The sequence below is a fragment of the Poromitra crassiceps genome (genome assembly GCF_964638095.1).
Source record: "Poromitra crassiceps genome assembly, chromosome: 8".
NCBI classification, from domain to species: Eukaryota; Metazoa; Chordata; class Actinopteri; order Beryciformes; family Melamphaidae; genus Poromitra; species Poromitra crassiceps.
The window spans coordinates 48237155-48255637 of record NC_139629.1 but is presented as its reverse complement, the minus strand read 5'-3'; the positions used below and the strand labels follow the sequence as shown (position 1 = coordinate 48255637).

Sequence of the window (18483 nt, the reverse complement as noted above, 5' to 3'; positions counted from 1 at the left end):
TCTGTCCTCTGGCAGCACATCTGATGTGGGCTCAATCCGAACATTTCCAAACTGGCCAAAACGTAGTCAGGACATTTTCCTTTCCAGGCTGCCACCGCTGAGTCATGTGTTGTGTTAAGTGATCTATCTGGAGTGCATCGTCTCGACGGAGGTGAGTCCTGTCACTCCTCACGTCACCGGGCACCGCAGGGGAAGAGATTACGCTGTGGACGACTTGCTTCACTGACTGACATTAATTAGTGGCAACCTAATTATAGACTAAGTAAAATGTCAGACAAGTCCGCATGTCTGGGAACGAACCATACAGGCTCTAGGAACGCCCACAATAGACGCTGGGTTAGCCTGGGGGCGGGGTCAGGGTGGGGTAAATGCCTCCGTCGTTCTATCCATTCAGCAAAGTTAGAATTTAGCTGATAGCCCCCGATCGGGGATTTAACCACCGCAGTAAACGCACATCTGAGCAGACGTCTTTGTGTTCTGCTCTAGAACCCCCAAACATGTAGTTTAGAGCCGCAGCACCGTCTTTTGGTGAGTCAGCCCATGAGATATATCGGCGGTTTTACCCCACTCGCGCGCCAGCCGTTTAACATTTCTTGGGCGTTCCCAGACATGCGGACTGTCTCTATAGGACATTTGCTTTGTGTTGACTTCAATAGCTGTGCACTTTCCGAGATTCATTTCCTCTGAACTCAATCAGCACTGTTGAGCAATAGTTTGATTCCCTGTGCTGATTTACCAGTTTATGGCTGTAGATTAATTTGATCCAACTCTAATTTATATACTTGTATATTGGAATTGCTCTCTGTATAAGAACGTCTTCTACAAAACTAAAAATGTAATGATGCAAGTTTCCAGCTGGGTACTATTAGTCTTTTTGTGCCGACCATGAAGGCCACATCAGCAGGTCTTCAGGGACAGATGAGGGCGGGACATTAAATCGAGGACATGGAGTAGATCAGAGGATGGAGTAGATTAGTGTTCTGGCTGCTCACCTCTCTGATCTCCTTGATCTTGGCCCCTCCCTTCCCAATGAGAGAGCCACATTGGCTGGCAGGGATGACCAGCCGCAGGGTGACTGGTGGCTTGGAGCTGATGGTGCCGTTGGCCACTAGTGCAGTCAGGTCCTGGAGGGAGACAGGAGGATGATATTGGCAAAGGGAGATCCCAGTTGGAAAGAAAGAGGAGAGGGTGGTCCAGGGGTCCAAAGGGAGAGAGGAAAACATTTTAATTTCAACACTTCATTGCCATGTCAACACAGTAATAATAAATAAATATATATATTAAAAAAAGAAAGAAAAACTATATATATATATATATATATATACTGTATTAACATATATATTAATATATTAACAGCTCAGGACAAAAAGGGCTGCACTTGAATAGACCTTATTCAGGTCTGCTTGGTGTTTATATGCATTTTAATACACATTTCAACTTCATCACTGGATAAGTCAAAGTCAAAAGCAACTTTCAGTGAATTTAAAATCTCTCCAATTCAGCATCATGCCATGCAACAATGAGACAGATCACCAATTCATTCCTTATTAGAATGACTTAGCCGACTTACTGCATTGTCTTCAGTGGGTAAATGTAGAATACAGTAGACACAACAAATCACTGCACCTGCCCTTCAAAGCCAAAACTCGGAATCATAATTTTCAGTCCATTTAATCACATGGTGCCCATGCCCAGGATCTATTGCATGAAAATTAATTGAACAAGAGACTAAGGTGATGGGAGCTGTGCTGTGGCAGCTGGAACGCTGGCTGGTTGGTGGGCGGAGGGAGCAGAGAGCGGTCCTGCACCTGCACCTAATTAACCTCTGACCCCATGCTGGGAGAGAAGCCTGTAGGCTGGCCAGATACCAGCACACCTGCCAACTAAACACTGTGTAATCATATAGAGCAGGGGTTTTTCAAAGTCTGAGACTGTGGGCCTCCCCTCAAGACGCTGACGCTTGGACAAAGCCCCCCCTCCCCCCATCATGATTATGTTATTTGATCCCATTGCTACTCAACAATTGAGCCTGGTATTGCTGTTGACATATTTACAGACGACACCAAATACATAGAAAATGTCTGTCTGTCCTGTTATTTCTATGTTTCTGACTCTGGGAAAGTGGGCAAAAAAACAGTAAAATCCCCCCAAATGACAAATCTCTCAACTATCTCTTTAACCAAATCGCACACATTTAGGCTAGTCTGTGACCTCCTTTTGAGAACTTATGTAACTAATGTTCCCCCCCCCCCCCCCCCCCCAACTGCCATTCACTAAAAGCCTCCCCTGAAACTGTTTGGAGCCCCCCCTGGGAAGGCCCGCCTCCCACTTTGAAAACCTGTGATATATAGAGCACTGAATTCTGCACGAAAAGGAGAGACATTTGATTCCAGCACCGGTGGGGGGTAATTTGTGTTGTGAGTTCTTCTTCCCTCTGCCGGATAAAACCCAGACTGAACAAGAACACCCGCTGCGCGTACGTGTCCTTCTGTCCTCGCAAGGAACGGAACCTGTCACAGCACAAAGTTCTTAAATATATACCTCAGTGAATGGACTCGTGAAAGATGCCTTTTGGTAGAGGTAGATGTTGACAGAGAAGAAATCACACCCCTTAAAAGTGCCTAAAGGTTGACGACACGCTACTATGGTTGCAGTGCCGGTGACCATAAAACCAGAATAAAAAAGTAATATTTTCATGTGTCTGATTAATACATATTTGCTTTGAGTGTATATGCTTAAAGAAGCTAACATTTAATGAGAAGCTCAATATTGAATAACATCAAGCTCTTAGTGAATGGAGTATATTGATTATGTATATTGATTTCGTCAATGTCCGTGCTACTATTTCTTCTACAACAGCAAAATTGTTGTTCTAAATGCACTAAAAAGATACGATGAAATTTAAATGATTCCTGTGGGGGAATTGGGTTGTTGCAGCAGCAAATAGTGATACAAACATAATGCAACCAACAATTTCAACACGTTAAGTAGGACGCATCAATGAGGCGCTTGGGGAAAAGGTAGGATTATAGCAGTATTATAGTGTGCAAAATAACAGCTCTTGGCGAGTTGAGGCAAGGAAACAAATTAGTTGAACAACCTACATAATTTATTGGAGTGTTTTTTTTTACAGTGCAGGTAGCAAACCGCCGATCGCTGCTCTGCCGTGGGTGGAGATTGCACCCTTAATTAATGAGCAGTGTGTCTCTCTGTGAGCCTTTGAAATGTAAATAGAACTCGCTGACTGTCTCTCTGCCCATCACAGTACAACCCAGTAACTAAAGCGTGCAACAGAACCGCCAAACCAAACGCTTGTTTTTGAAAGGAATGTGTTGGAGGCAGTTTGCAATAACGTCAAAATGAGTGGAGTTAGACTTAAAAAGGGGGGCAGCGTGGTGGACGTGTTTCCATTCACAGACCCTCAAGGGGTTTCATTTGTGAAGGAAAACACATTTATTTTTCTCCAAATTGTGGACTTTAAGTTTGAAAAGCACATTGTGAGGTGTGCCTCTAATGCTCCTCCGCTTCATGTCTATATATTTAGCAGGGTGGATCAGGCTCTCTGGCATCTCACCTCATCATAAGAGGAGTGCTGTACGTACTGTAGCTCGTCGGTACAATCACAAGGCTCTGGGCGTTCATTTCCTGGATTTGAATTTGAAAAATACGTTCCATATTATCTTAACTCCTTGGAACAAAAAGCCATGTGGCCTACTGTGTCGTGTATTAACAGAATAATGTTTATTTTTATTTTATTCTCCTCCCATTTTCTCCCAAAATTGTACTTGGCCAATTCCCCCTGCTGCCCTGGTCGTTGCTCAACCCCCCTCTGCCGATCTGGGGAGAGTTGTTAGACTCGCACATGCTAGCTGCTTCTTTTCACCTGACAGTGAGGGGTTTCACCAGCAGGACATATAGCATGTGGGAGGATCACGTTATTCCCCCAGTTCCCCTCCCACCTTAACAGGTGCGCCCCGACCGAGGCAGACCAGAGGAGGCGCTAGTGCAGCGACCAGGATACATACCCCACCGGCTTCCCACCCGCACACACGGCTAAATGTGTCTGTATAGCAACATCTGACCAAGTACCGCCGCCGGGAACTGAACCGAATTGACACCCCAGAATACTTTATTTTGAATTATCTGATCACTTTATTTGCATAAATGTGTGCTCACTCCCATGTGGCAGAAATTGGGTGAGATCCTTATCTGTAACAGACTGAAGTAGTGTCAACTCGTTATACACTCCATTTCCTTCCTCAGTCTGACATTGCCTCCCCTCTAAACGTTTTCCCTATGGGGGAGGTCCCTGAGAGGGATTTGATTTTCGCTAACCAATCACTAGAGATCAACAACATGTCCTAACCAATCACTAGAGACCAACAACGTATCCGCCTGAATCTAATCCAGTGGGGAGAATGCAAAAAAAAAACACACAATGGCGTTAGTCCCACCCTTTGCGCTGTTTCTTGGGGCTGATTGGCTAATTGTTAGTCCCCCCTCTGCGCTCATTGGAACATACGTTTTCTGTCATGTTTTCAGCCGAGGAAACCACTGTTGCGATGTCACCATGCAGCCAACTCGGTGGCGTGGGGCAGACTCAAAAAGGTCTGGCTCCAGGCAAGGCTGTTACAACCTGACTTGTTGGATATGTTGGTGAATTTAAAGCAATTAAGTGAAGTGTCCCTGTTTTTAAATTGTTTCTGAGTAATCATACACTGTGTGGAGAGGGAGAAACAACCATGAATTCAAATACTCATTGGCCACAAAAGGAGATGATTCGCGCCGTTGTTGTTCGGGTAATTAAAGATGACAGACAATATACCACTCAACAATGGTGGAAGCTGCGCACACAGTGGGTCAGCACAACATGTTGCCATGGAAACCAGAGAGTTTCAGGCTGAACACCGGGGTTGAGAAGAGGTGAGTTTGAAAGATCTTTTAATGAGTGCTGCACACGGTGCTCCCCGACAGCATGTGTTTACTGAAGGCGGTGGACCTGAGCAGGGAGCACCTGTTTCCAAGCTAGCGTCTGTCTGCTGCGATGCTAACTCCAATGTGGAGACGTCTCTGATTCCACCACATTAATTAGTTTGCTGATGGATGTAGTCACCATGGGGATGGACAGCATGGGGGCGGGGGGCCTGTTACCTCATTAGTAAATCAAAAGTACATCTTTAATTAAGAGGCACAAAACTTCACGTCATCTGCCTCTTTTATCAAGTGTGTAGCGGTGACGTACGTGTTCCTTCTCCAAATAACAAAATACATTCATTCATCTGCTGCAGCCCTTTTCAAAGGGCCTTACAACTGACACATGCTATTTAACGACTTGCTGTATATACAGAAGAGGTGGCACATTCATTCACCATGCCATTCTTTACCCCGCAATAACTACAGTACGATGGTAGCCAACAACGGCAGTCACAACGGGGCTGCGGTATAATCTTACCTTAAAGCCGGGGCCCATCACGCTATCAATTGCAGCTAAATGCTTTCCTACCATCACTTTGGTTTTACAGTGTAATCGCCGGTGATAAAAGCACATTAGCGCGCGGTGCGGAGGAGAAACTCAGGAAATGGCGTCTTCTAATAACGTTGTGGTGAAATGGCTTTCAGCAGCTTTGATTTATCCTATCGGTCACGTGACATCTGTTGCCCCCAGAAGTGAGTTTCCCAGTCATTTTCCTCATAGACATCTCGAAAAATCCTTATAGAGACACTGCGTAACGCGTCATCATTCAGAAACCACGCCCAAGACGGGGGGAAAACACAAACTCCTGTCCAATCCTGGCGTTCTCCTATCTCACGTGCATGGTTGCGTGTTGCACCAAAAGATCGTATATACGGAAGATGAACACTCCAACTTACTTCTTGACAGCTGGATCCACATTTTTCTTCTCGCCAATTCTCAATGGCTTCCTTGTTTTGCTCAGGAGTACAAAAAAACTTTAACTGGCGATTTTTTTACATTTGTTGTCTGCGCAGCCCACCACACAACAGCTTTTAGCTATGTTTAATTCAAGGAAAATGACGCTGGTGTGTGTAAATGAACGGAGCTCTTCCCCCGTGATGGGCGTGGCCTATTACATGCAGTGTCTCTATATAACGAGTTTTGAGGCTGGAACCAAGCCAACTCGTGACCTAGTGAATCGTGATTTTTTTTTTCACTTGGAGCAAAAACAAAAAATAACAACTGAGGATGGTGGGTGGGGGGGGATCTATTTTTCAATCCCAACCCGGTTATGTTATAGTTTTTAGTTTTGAATGGGGGGAACTCACTTCCGAGGCAAGAGATGGTCACGTGACTGTTCAGCTCTAGTTTGGCTACGCCCCCCACCAACATAACGCGTTGTTGCAGCATTGATCGTTACCTCCTCCAGTTTGTACGTGATCATGGTGAAGGCTCTGAAGACGCTGTCGGTGGAGCCGGTGATGGTGATGATCCTCTCTGGACAGGAGCCCTCGGAGATGTTGACCCGTGCGCTGCTCTGTGGGGGAGACAGACAGGGCGCAGGGACGGAGGTGGCCGGGTCACTACACAAAGGTCCATATTAATCTCCTCGCGGTTAAGTTAAGCCGAGTGGCCAAAGGGCTGAAGTGGCCAGAGAGGCCGAGTCAGGGGGTAGGGGAGGGGAGGAGGAGGAGGCAGCCAAGTGAGACAGAGGAGGAGGGGGAGAGGAGAGGAGAGGAGAGGAGAGGAGGTGAGATTGAAAGTTACACGGCACATCTCTGTATCACACAGACTGACAATCTAATAGAGTTTCTCCTCTGGGCATTGTCCACGGCGCAGTCCAGCCCCTCCGCCCTCATCTCTCTCTCCATTTTGTGCCCTTGTGTTTCTCTGGAGCTCCTCTCTGAGCTACGGTCGTATGATGAGTGGAGGTGGGACAGCGCTCTCTAACCTCTGGGTGGAGGTGGGACAGCGCTCTCTAACCTCTGAGTGGAGGTGGGACAGCGCTCTCTAACCTCTGGGTGGAGGTGGGACAGCGCTCTCTAACCTCTGAGTGGAGGTGGGACAGCGCTCTCTAACCTCTGGGTGGAGGTGGGACAGCGCTCTCTGACCTCTGAGTGGAGGTGGGACAGCGCTCTCTAACCTCTGAGTGGAGGTGGGACAGCGCTCTCTAACCTCTGAGTGGAGGTAGGACAGCGCTCTCTAACCTCTGAGTGGAGGTGGGACAGCGCTCTCTGACCTCTGAGTGGAGGTGGGACAGCGCTCTCTAACCTCTGAGTGGAGGTGGGACAGCACTCTCTAACCTCTGAGTGGAGGTGGGACAGCGCTCTCTAACCTCTGAGTGGAGGTGGGACAGCGCTCTCTAACCTCTGAGTGGAGGTGGGACAGCGCTCTCTAACCTCTGAGTGGAGGTGGGACAGCGCTCTCTAACCTCTGAGTGGAGGTGGGACAGCGCTCTCTAACCTCTGAGTGGAGGTGGGACAGCGCTCTCTAACCTCTGAGTGGAGGTGGGACAGCGCTCTCTAACCTCTGAGTGGAGGTGGGACAGCGCTCTCTAACCTCTGGGTGGAGGTGGGACAGCGCTCTCTAACCTCTGAGTGGAGGTGGGACAGCGCTCTCTAACCTCTGGGTGGAGGTGGGACAGCGCTCTCTAACCTCTGAGTGGAGGTGGGACAGCGCTCTCTAACCTCTGAGTGGAGGTGGGACAGCGCTCTCTGACCTCTGAGTGGAGGTGGGACAGCGCTCTCTAACCTCTGAGTGGAGGTGGGACAGCACTCTCTAACCTCTGAGTGGAGGTGGGACAGCGCTCTCTAACCTCTGAGTGGAGGTGGGACAGCACTCTCTAACCTCTGAGTGGAGGTGGGACAGCGCTCTCTGACCTCTGAGTGGAGGTGGGACAGCGCTCTCTAACCTCTGAGTGGAGGTGGGACAGCGCTCTCTGACCTCTGAGTGGAGGTGGGACAGCGCTCTCTAACCTCTGAGTGGAGGTGGGACAGCGCTCTCTGACCTCTGAGTGGAGGTGGGACAGCGCTCTCTAACCTCTGAGTGGAGGTGGGACAGCGCTCTCTGACCTCTGAGTGGAGGTGGGACAGCGCTCTCTAACCTCTGAGTGGAGGTGGGACAGCGCTCTCTAACCTCTGAGTGGAGGTGGGACAGCGCTCTCTAACCTCTGAGTGGAGGTGGGACAGCGCTCTCTAACCTCTGAGTGGAGGTGGGACATCGCTCTCTAACCTCCGGGACGTTTTTTCCTCCAGTCACTCCGATGAGTCATGTTACCACCGTGGCTTTACATGACTGCCAGGATGAGGCTCATACAGTGAGGAACTAACAAAAGCCCAAACTGACTGACTGACTGACTGACTGACTGTCTGACTGTCTGGCTGTCTGTCTGACTGTCTGTCTGTCTGTCTGACTGACTGTCTGTCTGTCTGTCTGACTGGCTGGCTGGCTGTCTGTCTGACTGGCTGTCTGATTTTTTGACTGACTGACTGACTGTCTGTCTGTCTGACTGACTGTCTGTCTGTCTGTCTGTCTGACTGTCTGTCTGTCTGTCTGTCTGTCTGTCTGTCTGTCTGACTGACTGACTGTCTGTCTGTCTGTCTGTCTGACTGGCTGGCTGTCTGTCTGACTGGCTGGCTGTCTGATTTTTTGACTGTCTGACTGTCTGTCTGTCTGTCTGTCTGTCTGACTGACTGACTGTCTGTCTGTCTGTCTGTCTGACTGACTGTCTGTCTGTCTGTCTGTCTGACTGTCTGTCTGTCTGTCTGTCTGTCTGTCTGTCTGACTGTCTGTCTGTCTGACTGTCTGTCTGTCTGTCTGTCTGTCTGTCTGTCTGTCTGTCTGCCCGTCTGTCTGTCTGTCTGTCTGTCTGTCTGTCTGGCTGGCTGGCTGGCCGGCTGGCTGGCTGGATGGATGGATGTAAGACTCCTGGTGGGCGAGTGGTTTCTCCAGCAGCTCTGCAGCAGCGTGACCTCCCCATGCCTCTGTTTATCCTTCCGCCTCATAAAGTACAACATCAAACCTCAGCAGGCAGCAGAAGAGTCACATGTAGCACTACAATGTCACCCTAATCACGTTTAATACAATGAGTTAGCCAAGCGGCGTCGCTTCAGCGGCAGCCTGGAGCTTTACTGGGGGAGGCGGGTGGGGGTGGGAGGGAGGGGGGGGGGGGGTTGTTGCGGTAAGCAGAAGGGAAAAAAATCAGGTAAGACAGAGGGACAGGCAGCAAGCGAGGAAGAGGGGAGAGAGGAGAGAGGGGGCGGAGGAGGAAGAGTGAATGATGGAGAGAGAGAGAGAGAGGATTTTAATTGAAAAAAGAAGTGGTTGTTGCCCAAAAGGCAAAAAGTCAGACAATATATCTGTTCTGTTCTCTATGCTTTTCAGACTCAGCTCAGAGTGAGAGGGATCCAAGCTTTAAAGCTGCATTCGACGATGTTTTTGTGTTAAAATAAGTGTTAAATGGCTCTATATTCGGACAGCAATCACTGAAATAGAGTGTTTGGTCAGTGACTTGGAAACCCTCAACCGCCCCGCTGTCCTCTATCTCTCTCCTGTAGTCCTGCAGGCAGGGCGGACGTATCTCCTGTCCTCTATCTCTCTCCTGTAGTCCTGCAGGCAGGGCGGACGTATCTCTGCAACCGTAAGTCGTAGAGACTCAGGGGTGGCGGCGTTTGATTCGGGGTGAAAAAATACATCTGGTTTCTTAAATGCCTCGCAATCTGATCTTCCCTTTCCCAGAAAATGTCAACATTTCTGATTGGGTAAAAATTGGCGTCGACCTCCCACTATCCAATCAGAGAAATGTTGACATTTTCTGGGAAACGGAAGGTCAGATTGCGATGCTTTTAAAGGACTATATGTATTTTTGCACCTCGAATCCAACGCTGATGAGTCTCTATGAGTTACGGTTGCGGAGATACGTCCGCCCTGCCTGCAGGACTACAGGAGAGAGATAGAGGACAGTGGGGGGTTGCGGGTTCCAAGTCACTGACCAAACACTCTATTTCAGTGATTGCTGTCAGAATATAGAGCCATTTAACACTTATTTTAACACAAAAACTTCGCTGAATGCAGCTTTAATATTAATAAACACAACTCGCAGGCATCCTGACCCATATTGTGGGCCATCTCATATTGGACCTGGGTAAACTGTAACCTGCTGTACTTGTGGTGGACTAACACAGTAGGTAGGGAATACTTTGCGGTTGCTTCATGTCTCTGGTATAAGAGAGACGGAGAACAAAACACACTTTGATTTCCCTTGGGGTCACACACACACACACACGCACACACACGCACACACACACGCACACACACACACACACACACACACACACACCAACAACAACAACAATCAACAGCACATCTAGCTTAGCACGAGGGCATGAAATCATAGCTAGCATCTCCGCAGAACAACATACCTCTTCTCGTATTCTCTTCACCGTCTCTCCTTTCTGGGGAAGGGGAAGAGAAAACCAAGGACAACTTTAGTTTAAACAGAGTCCCGACGCAGTTTGTGTGGCGAAAAAGTGCTGACTTCACACTGTCCTCCGCCCACCTCTGCTCTGAACGCAACCTGCCAATTCAACGCGCGTTAACCTGATTAGAATTTAACGGAACAGATTTCACCTGGGATCTCTCAGTATGCGCCGCGTCGGCATCTCCTCAGCACACTGTCTTCTCACTCTCAGGCAGGTATGATGGCATAATATTTGCGCCTCGAAGGGGTAACACACGCGTACTGTACGTACACCTGCTGCGACACCTGCATGTGCAGACTGCTGCGGGAGGAGGACCCTCCCCCCGCCCCCCCCCCCCCCCCCTCCCGTCGGACCGCCTCTCCTTCTACTATTTCCTTTTGGCTCCGGTCCAAAGCTGTCACTATGTTCCCTATTCGCCATTCCTATTCACACCTTGGTGCAGTTACATGCGCTGACCACTTGCCTAGTACCGCCCTCATTCCCTGAGCTAGCCTGTCATCCGTCTTATATTCTAGTGTCATTTTAAAAACACCACGGTCGAGTGTTATCCGAGGGGCCATTGTGATTCCGGTGCCGGCCTCGTATCGAGGAGGGAGAGAGGCGAGAGGCTGGGAGACGGGAAGGGGGGAGAAAGGATTGGAGAGGGTGTAACAGTACTGCAGATCAAGTGGCTCTCAAGTCAGGGGCTTGAGCCAAACACAGCTATCTCTCTCTCTCTCTCCCTCTCTCTCTCTCTCTCTCTCTCTCTCTCTCTCTCTCTCTCTCTCTCTCTCTCTCTCTCTCTCTCTCTCTGTGTCCTCTATTCCCTCTCTAAGACATTCTGATCTCTGCAATACATTGCTATATCCATTGCTTCATCCCTCTTTCCAGCATTCTTTCCTCGCTACATTCATTTGATAGCTGTTCCATCCCTCTCTTCCTACCAGTCTTTATTCTATTCTTTCTTTCTTTCCCCCGTCCATTGATGTGCTTTGTAAGAGTTGTATTACAAGGCATGATAGCGAAGCAACATACAGCAGCCCTTCTCCTTGCCCTTCCTAACCGACACTGAGAGCGCCCACAAGGGGCCGACGGTAATGTTGTCTCGGAGCTCTCGGTTTACTCGCAGTCAATGCGCTAATGTTTGTGTTTGATGGATTAGTGTTGTGCTGCAGGGGGCAGACTAGAGTCTTCAGAGGCTCGCTTTAAGGCATTTACATTTGACTGTAGGATGTTAGATAGTCGGAAGAGAACGAAAATGGCTCGTCAGGAGGCTTCTTCGTTGATTTCGAAAGAAAGAAAAAACCGAGAGAGGGGGAAAATGATTCGACACATTTCTTGTTATGAATCCATGCAGAAGGCATTGGTCTTTGGGTATACTGTGAGCAATGGACAGTTCTCCAAAATAACAATACATTTACATAAGAACTACTGTAGCATAGCGTTTCAAATCTGTTTATTACAATCCATAACTTAATATCAGGTGTACTTATTATTACGGAAGAAGAAAGAACAATTCGAAGAATTAGGATTCTTACCTTGCCTATGATGCTGCCAACCTCCTAAAATGCAAAAAAAAAAAATTTTTTACACACAATGAATTAAAAGCAAACACATTTCAAACACTTCCAAGCCTTACAGTCAGTAACCCTTCAGAATCGATCAATTCCATGAAGAAATTTGATAATTTCAAAAGCAGCAGTGAACCTACAACTAGAAAGAGATCTTGCTGAATGCAACAACAGCGTATTTCTAAACGTTGTTGTTTGTGGCGGCTGTGTGGCGTTGGCGGCTTGTTACCTTTCCGTGCATGAGCAGTCGAAGCGTGAGGGTCACTCCCAAGCCCCCCTCTCCAAAGTCCTGCTCACAGTTCATAGTGGTGTGGGAGGGGCACGCAGGCAGACGCATGAACGAGGCTCCGCTGCTGGTCACGCAGTTCAGATGAAGGCCAGCGCTGTGATCGCTATAGATCTTCCAAATCCTTCAATGCTGCTGCGCTGGGAGGAGAGAGAGAGACAAGAGAGTCGTGATTGATGGAGTCAGACTGGGGATGGTGGTGGGAAACTATTCTTGTTGAGCTTATAAAAAAAAAAAAAACGTTCTGTTCTAAAATATTCAAGGCTTCCATTATACACCAAAGAGATTATGTGGATGGAGTCATACATATATGCATTGCATGTATGCATACTTCTATACACCCAAAGGCTGGTGCACGCACGTGTACACACACACACACACACACAAGCACACACACACGCACACACACGCAAGCACGCACGCTTGCACGCGCACACACACATACACACACACACACACACACACGCACGCAAGCACACACACACGCACACACACACACACACAGGCTACACAAAATCCTTGAGAAGGAACATTAATTCAGTGCCATCATTCACTGAGCGTTACGCGTCACTATTAAACAGACCATTGTGTCTGTAATTATTTCCACACAAGCTGCGAGCTCGTTTTGTATGTAACTGCGTCGTTGACCCACTGATAATTCCTCACTGATAATCAACAGATTATGCAGATTAATGGAGGATGAAAAATCCGACTGGCTGTTATTACATGATGGGAGGCCTTGAAGGCAGCGCAATGAAATCAGATTATCTCTCTGTTTCAAAGAACTTCTTCATCAGAATGAGTCAATTTAATATCGACGGCCATTCTTACCAAAGTCATCATAATGAGGAGTAGCATGTGTGTGCAGGATATTAGTCTCACTGGCCAGCCTCCTCTCCCTTCCGTCCGAGGAGTCTGGCGCCGCAGGTCTCCATAACTGGGATAAACCCTCCCCTGCTCTACTCTGCTCTCCCATTGGAGGCGTCGGTTTCAGACGCTGCCGGATTTCTGCTCCCCGCTTAAGAAGCTCTGTCATTGGCTCCGACCATGTCAATCAGAGCGGCTTCCGCTCCCTCCTCCCTGTGTCTCGCTGTAAATAGTCTCCTGCCGCCTCAGGGAAAACAACAACGCTAACTAGCTAGAAAGCTAACGGCAGAAACCTACACGCTAGCTCGTTGCTACACGCTGAAAACGGCAAGTTGGATTGTTTGAAACTATTTTCCAAGGACACTGCCGCTAAGCGCCACCCATCGCAATCCCACTATGGAGACCTGCGGCGCCAGACTCCTCGGACTATCAGGATATTGAACAGAGGCACCGGCACTGTCAGCTATATCCCAAGCTCCCTATAGCTTTGGGCCTAATAGACAGCTAGGTGGCTATCGATGACTAGCAAACTAAACTGTCTTCATTAACTGACGAGCAAACTCTCACTGTGAGCCTAGTCATTTTTTTAATCGTAAAGGGGGGGGGGGAAGACATTTCAGACAGAGTGGGTTATGAGATTTATGCAGAGTTAATCAAACTCAATTCGAAACAGTTTCCATAGAATTTAAAACGGCTTGGAGTGTCTTTAGGGAGCGGGCTTATAATCCGCTCCATCATAATCAGCCAGGGAGAAAAAAAACACTGGTCTCGGAAGACGGAGCGGTTATGATAGAGACAGCAAATCTCCCGACAAAGTAAGCAGCATCCACACAACACTGGTGACAAGATGACGGCTACTTCCTGTGACAGACTGTATGATGATTAATGTGCGAGTCACCTTAAAACTTCACGCTCTCGGCATGAAGTGTATAATTAGTTTATGGAAGTATTTATGTTTCCTCTTGATTTATATTTGCCCGCATTTGTCAGCGTGGACGGGGGGGAAGTACAACGCTGGATAATTATAGAAGTTGCGTGATTTAGCAGAACTTGGAAGGCAAATTATGGAAGAACATAACAGCTACATGTACGAAAGCAGTTGGCTACAATTTTCTACAATGAAATGGCATAATTAGTTCTGATCTTCTCTGCTGTCAAGAAATGCACTTGTAGCCCCTAGGTCAAGGCCACTTTGGCCTTTGATAAATACAGACTGATCAGGGCATCGTGGCGATCACGGACAAAACCAACGGTTATTAAAATCTTTTTCTGTCATTTTTCCTCAACAAAATAAATATCCTATCATATAAATGTGCTGCAGTGTGATACATACCGGTATGTAAGATGACTCGGACTGCAAAGTTACATGTCCAGGCAGTAACACACAATAATGTGTGACCCAGATTAATTTCTGTAGCTACAAATTACACATGATGTCCCCTAAACGCCTCAGCAGATGCTGCAATTTACTGAGGTTCCATAAACACGTCATATGCAGGCTACTGATAGTGTTTTTATTTATTTTGCATGTGTCGCATGTAGTTTTAACTCATTGATACCTGATGCAGCATTTGTGTGTGTATCCCTTTAAGACCGCGAACCGCATTAACGCGGTTCGCGGTCTTAAAGGGATACGCACACAAATGAGGGATATACACGCAAATGCTGCATCAGGTAGGTCATGGGTTAAATGGGGAAATCCACAGCTTTCTTAGGCACAGAGAGGAGCGGCCAGTTGAAAACAGGGCATGCCAAACTGGCCGTGTGGGCAGTTAATTTTAGAAGGGGCATCACAGCCACACTCCATGATGCCATCCACAGCACTGTCTGGCCTTTTGTCCACGGTGTAATCATTCCTGGCCTGCATTTGATTTTCTGTGATGATTTCAACACAAGGATCAACTCCAGCAGCTGGTGCACACACACGCACGCACACACACACACACACACACACACACACACACACACACACACACACACACACACACACACACGCACACACACACACACACACTCCTTTACTGTACAGTAGTAGTGGATCATGCTAACCACTTGTACTCAGCAACGTGGCAAACCTCTCCTCTCCTCTTTGACTGGTCAAGGCCCTTTGTTTTCATAATGAATGTTGTTTGTCGGCCAAATGCATTCCACCCAGCCTGCAGTACCACTGTGTGCCACTGCCAGCCTACTGTTGCAATCCACCCAGCCTGCAGTACCACTGTGTGCCAGCCTACTGTTACAATCCACCCAGCCTGCAGTACCACTGTGTGCCACTGCCAGCCTACTGTTGCAATCCACCCGGCCTGCAGTACCACTGTGTGCCAGCCTACTGTTACAAGGCCATAGCCAGGGATTTTGGGCCCCATGAAAGGATATCACATCGGGCCCACGGAAAATTTTGGCCATTTGGGGCCCCTGTCAGTCAAGGGCCCTTGGAATCGTCCACACTTTTCCCCCCCCTGGCTACGGCCCTTAACAACCCACCCGGCCTGCAGTACCACTGTGTGCGAGCCAGTCTACTTTTACAATCCACCCAGCCTGCAGTACCACTGTGTGCCAGCCTACTGTTACAATCCACCCAGCCTGCAGTACCACTGTGTGCCAGCCTACTGTTACAATCCACCCAGCCTGCAGTACCACTGTGTGCCAGCCTACTGTTACAATCCACCCAGCCTGCAGTACCACTGTGTGCCAGCCTACTGTTACAATCCACCCAGCCTGCAGTACCACTGTGTGCCAGCCTACTGTTACAAGCCACCCGGCCTGCAGTACCACTGTGTGCCACTGCCAGTGCCAGCCTACTGTTGCAATCCACCCAGGGTGCAGTACCACTGTGTCCCAGCCTACTGTTACAATCCACCCGGCCTGCAGTACCACTGTGTGCCACTGCCAGCCTACTGTTACAATCCACCCGGCCTGCAGTACCACTGTGTGCCACTGCCAGCCTACTGTTACAATCCTGCCATATTTACACTGACTGAGCAATGAGAAGCACAAACATGCCTATATCTGGCAGCTGCTGTCCTTCTAGCTTCATAGACAGGCTGTCATGTTTTGGATGGCACGTGTGTGCGTGTGCGTGTGCGTGTGTGTGATTTGTATAACGGCGTGCTGTCTGTGGCATGTAGATCTGGGGTGTGCTATGTGAGGAGATCATGTTTAATAAATGTGAGTGTTATTTTAGATGAGGCGGGGAGGTTAGGGTTAGGCTCCCGAGAGGCTGCTTCTAGGCTGCTTTTATTGCTTTTGCCCGGTGCACATGCCTATCAGCGCTTAGCTGCTTTATTTATGCACTGGATCTTTTGCTCGGTGCACATGCCTATCAGCGCTTAGCTGCTTTATTTATGCACTGGATCCTCGCAGAGACATGTTCAGACTGCTCACATACATCCTTCATGAGATATCACACAGCTCGCACGCCTATAGGTGTTTGTAGAGCCATCCGCTTTGGTTTTCCCCCAATTTTTGTTTTCCCATTTTAATTTTAATTGAGGTGTTAGGAGGAGTGATATTTTTTCTTTTTTTGACGACTCGGCTCTCTCAGACTAGTCTCGCTGGCCAGCCTCCTCTCCCTTCCGTCCGAGGAGTCTGGCGCCGCAGGTCTCCATTAGTGGGATTGCGATGGGCGGTGCTTAGCGGCAGTGCCCTTGGAAAATAGTTTCAAACAACTTGCCGTTTTCGAGCTAGCGTGTAGGTTTCTGCCGCTAGCTTGCTAGCTAGTTAGCGTTGTTGTTTTCACTGCGGCGGCAGGGCACTATTGACGGCGACACACAGGGAGGAGGGAGCGGAAGCCGCTCTGATTGACATGGTCGGAGCCAATGACAGAGCTTGTAATAAGCCGGGGAGCGGACATCGAAACAGCTGCCACCGAAACAGTCGCTCCAATGGGAGAGCAGAGTAGAGCAGGGGAGGGTTTATCCCAGTTATGGAGACCCGCGGCGCCAGACTCCTCGGACGGAAGGGAGAGGAGGCTGGCCAGCGAGACTACTCTCAGACAGGCTCTTCGACATGTTTCTCAAGGTGAAAACTAAGTTGTGAGGTGCAGTAAGGGTCCCACGCAAGGCCGACCCCCCCCCCCCCCCCCCTCTCAAAACACCCCGATCGATCAATTATGAAATCATTTAGGTTACTACGATAATTAGATCTACTTCTTATGTTGATAATTAGGCCTACTTTGATCAATTTCAGCCAAATTATGGAAAACTCTGCAATATTCCATGTTTTACAGTTGATTCAATTTTTATTACCAAATTCCGAAATCATATGGCTCTATGTGTTTTGTATCCCCCCAAAAGCGTCACTGTAATGCAGCGCACTGCACGCAAACCAACTTCATCTGCCTTTTTGACAGATCCTGACTGAATTGAATATCAGTTAACGTTGATCTCCATAGCTTTTCCATAGATATCAAACAAAATCTCGGGGGGGTTGACGGGACATCAACAAAAACCACACATTTTCCATGCCGTCATCTAAAGAGATGAGAAGCAGCAGCAGCCATGCTACTAAGCGTGATCGATGCATCCGCCCGAGCAGCACACGCGTTATCAGAGAGCACATTTGTGCGACCCGTGGGCTAACGTGGTTATATGCACTGGCTAAAATGCTAGCGCTTTATTGCATTACGAGCTAATGGTTGCAGGGATCATTATGAGCTGCTCTGTGGGCTTGATAACAAGGCATGTGCTGTGTGTCTCTGTGTGAGGGCGGCGAGCGTCTGAACTCGTCATTTTCACAATCGCAAGCAGCAGCGTTCCAGAAAGAACAGAGTGCCTCTGTTCTAAATTAGACCCGCTCACTCAGAACAGGGAGTTAGTTAGCCAGGCGCCCAAACACAGTGGGAGCAGGACGGTCCAGCCCCAGTCCTCTGTCTCTGTCTGTCTAACTGCAGGACAGAGAGGGGGACAGAGTGCATCCAGCTCCGGTCCTCTGTCTCTGTCTGTCTGTCTAACTGCAGGACAGAGAGGGGGGGAGAGCGCGTCCAGCCCCACTCCTCTGTCTCTGTCTGTCTAACTGCAGGACAGAGAGGGGGACAGAGTCTGTCCAGCCCCGGTCCTCTGTCTGTCTAACTGCAGGACAGAGAGGGGGGACAGAGCCTGTCCAGCCCCGGTCCTCTGTCTCTGTCTGTCTGTCTAACTAACTGCAAGACAGAGAAGGGGACAGAGTGCATCCAGCACCACTCCTCTGTCTCTGTCTGTCTAACTGCAGGACAGAGAGGGGGGACAGAGCCTGTCCAGCCCCACTCCTCTGTCTCTGTCTGTCTAACTGCAGGACAGAGAGGGGGACAGAGCCTGTCCAGCCCCACTCCTCTGTCTCTGTCTGTCTAACTGCAGGACAGAGAGGGGG

General features: G+C 48.7%; 1 protein-coding gene across 2 annotated transcripts in view; it reads right to left on the bottom strand.

The window, feature by feature from the left end:
- The window catches only part of LOC310780828 (poly(rC)-binding protein 4-like), a 52200-nt gene that overhangs the window by 17825 nt on the left and 15892 nt on the right, over nt 1-18483 (bottom strand). Inside the window, exons 2-6 of one of the 2 annotated variants that reach the window (XM_083641326.1) lie at nt 12214-12410; nt 11952-11975; nt 10375-10407; nt 6375-6491; nt 993-1124 (exon numbers count right to left, since the gene is read on the bottom strand). In XM_083641326.1, coding sequence (XP_083497452.1) covers nt 993-1124; nt 6375-6491; nt 10375-10407; nt 11952-11975; nt 12214-12321 — 414 coding nt within the window. In that variant the 5' untranslated portion in view covers nt 12322-12410. Of the gene's footprint in view, nt 1-992; nt 1125-6374; nt 6492-10374; nt 10408-11951; nt 11976-12213; nt 12411-18483 lie in introns of those variants that run through there. The other variant, XM_083641327.1, reaches the window with a different exon arrangement.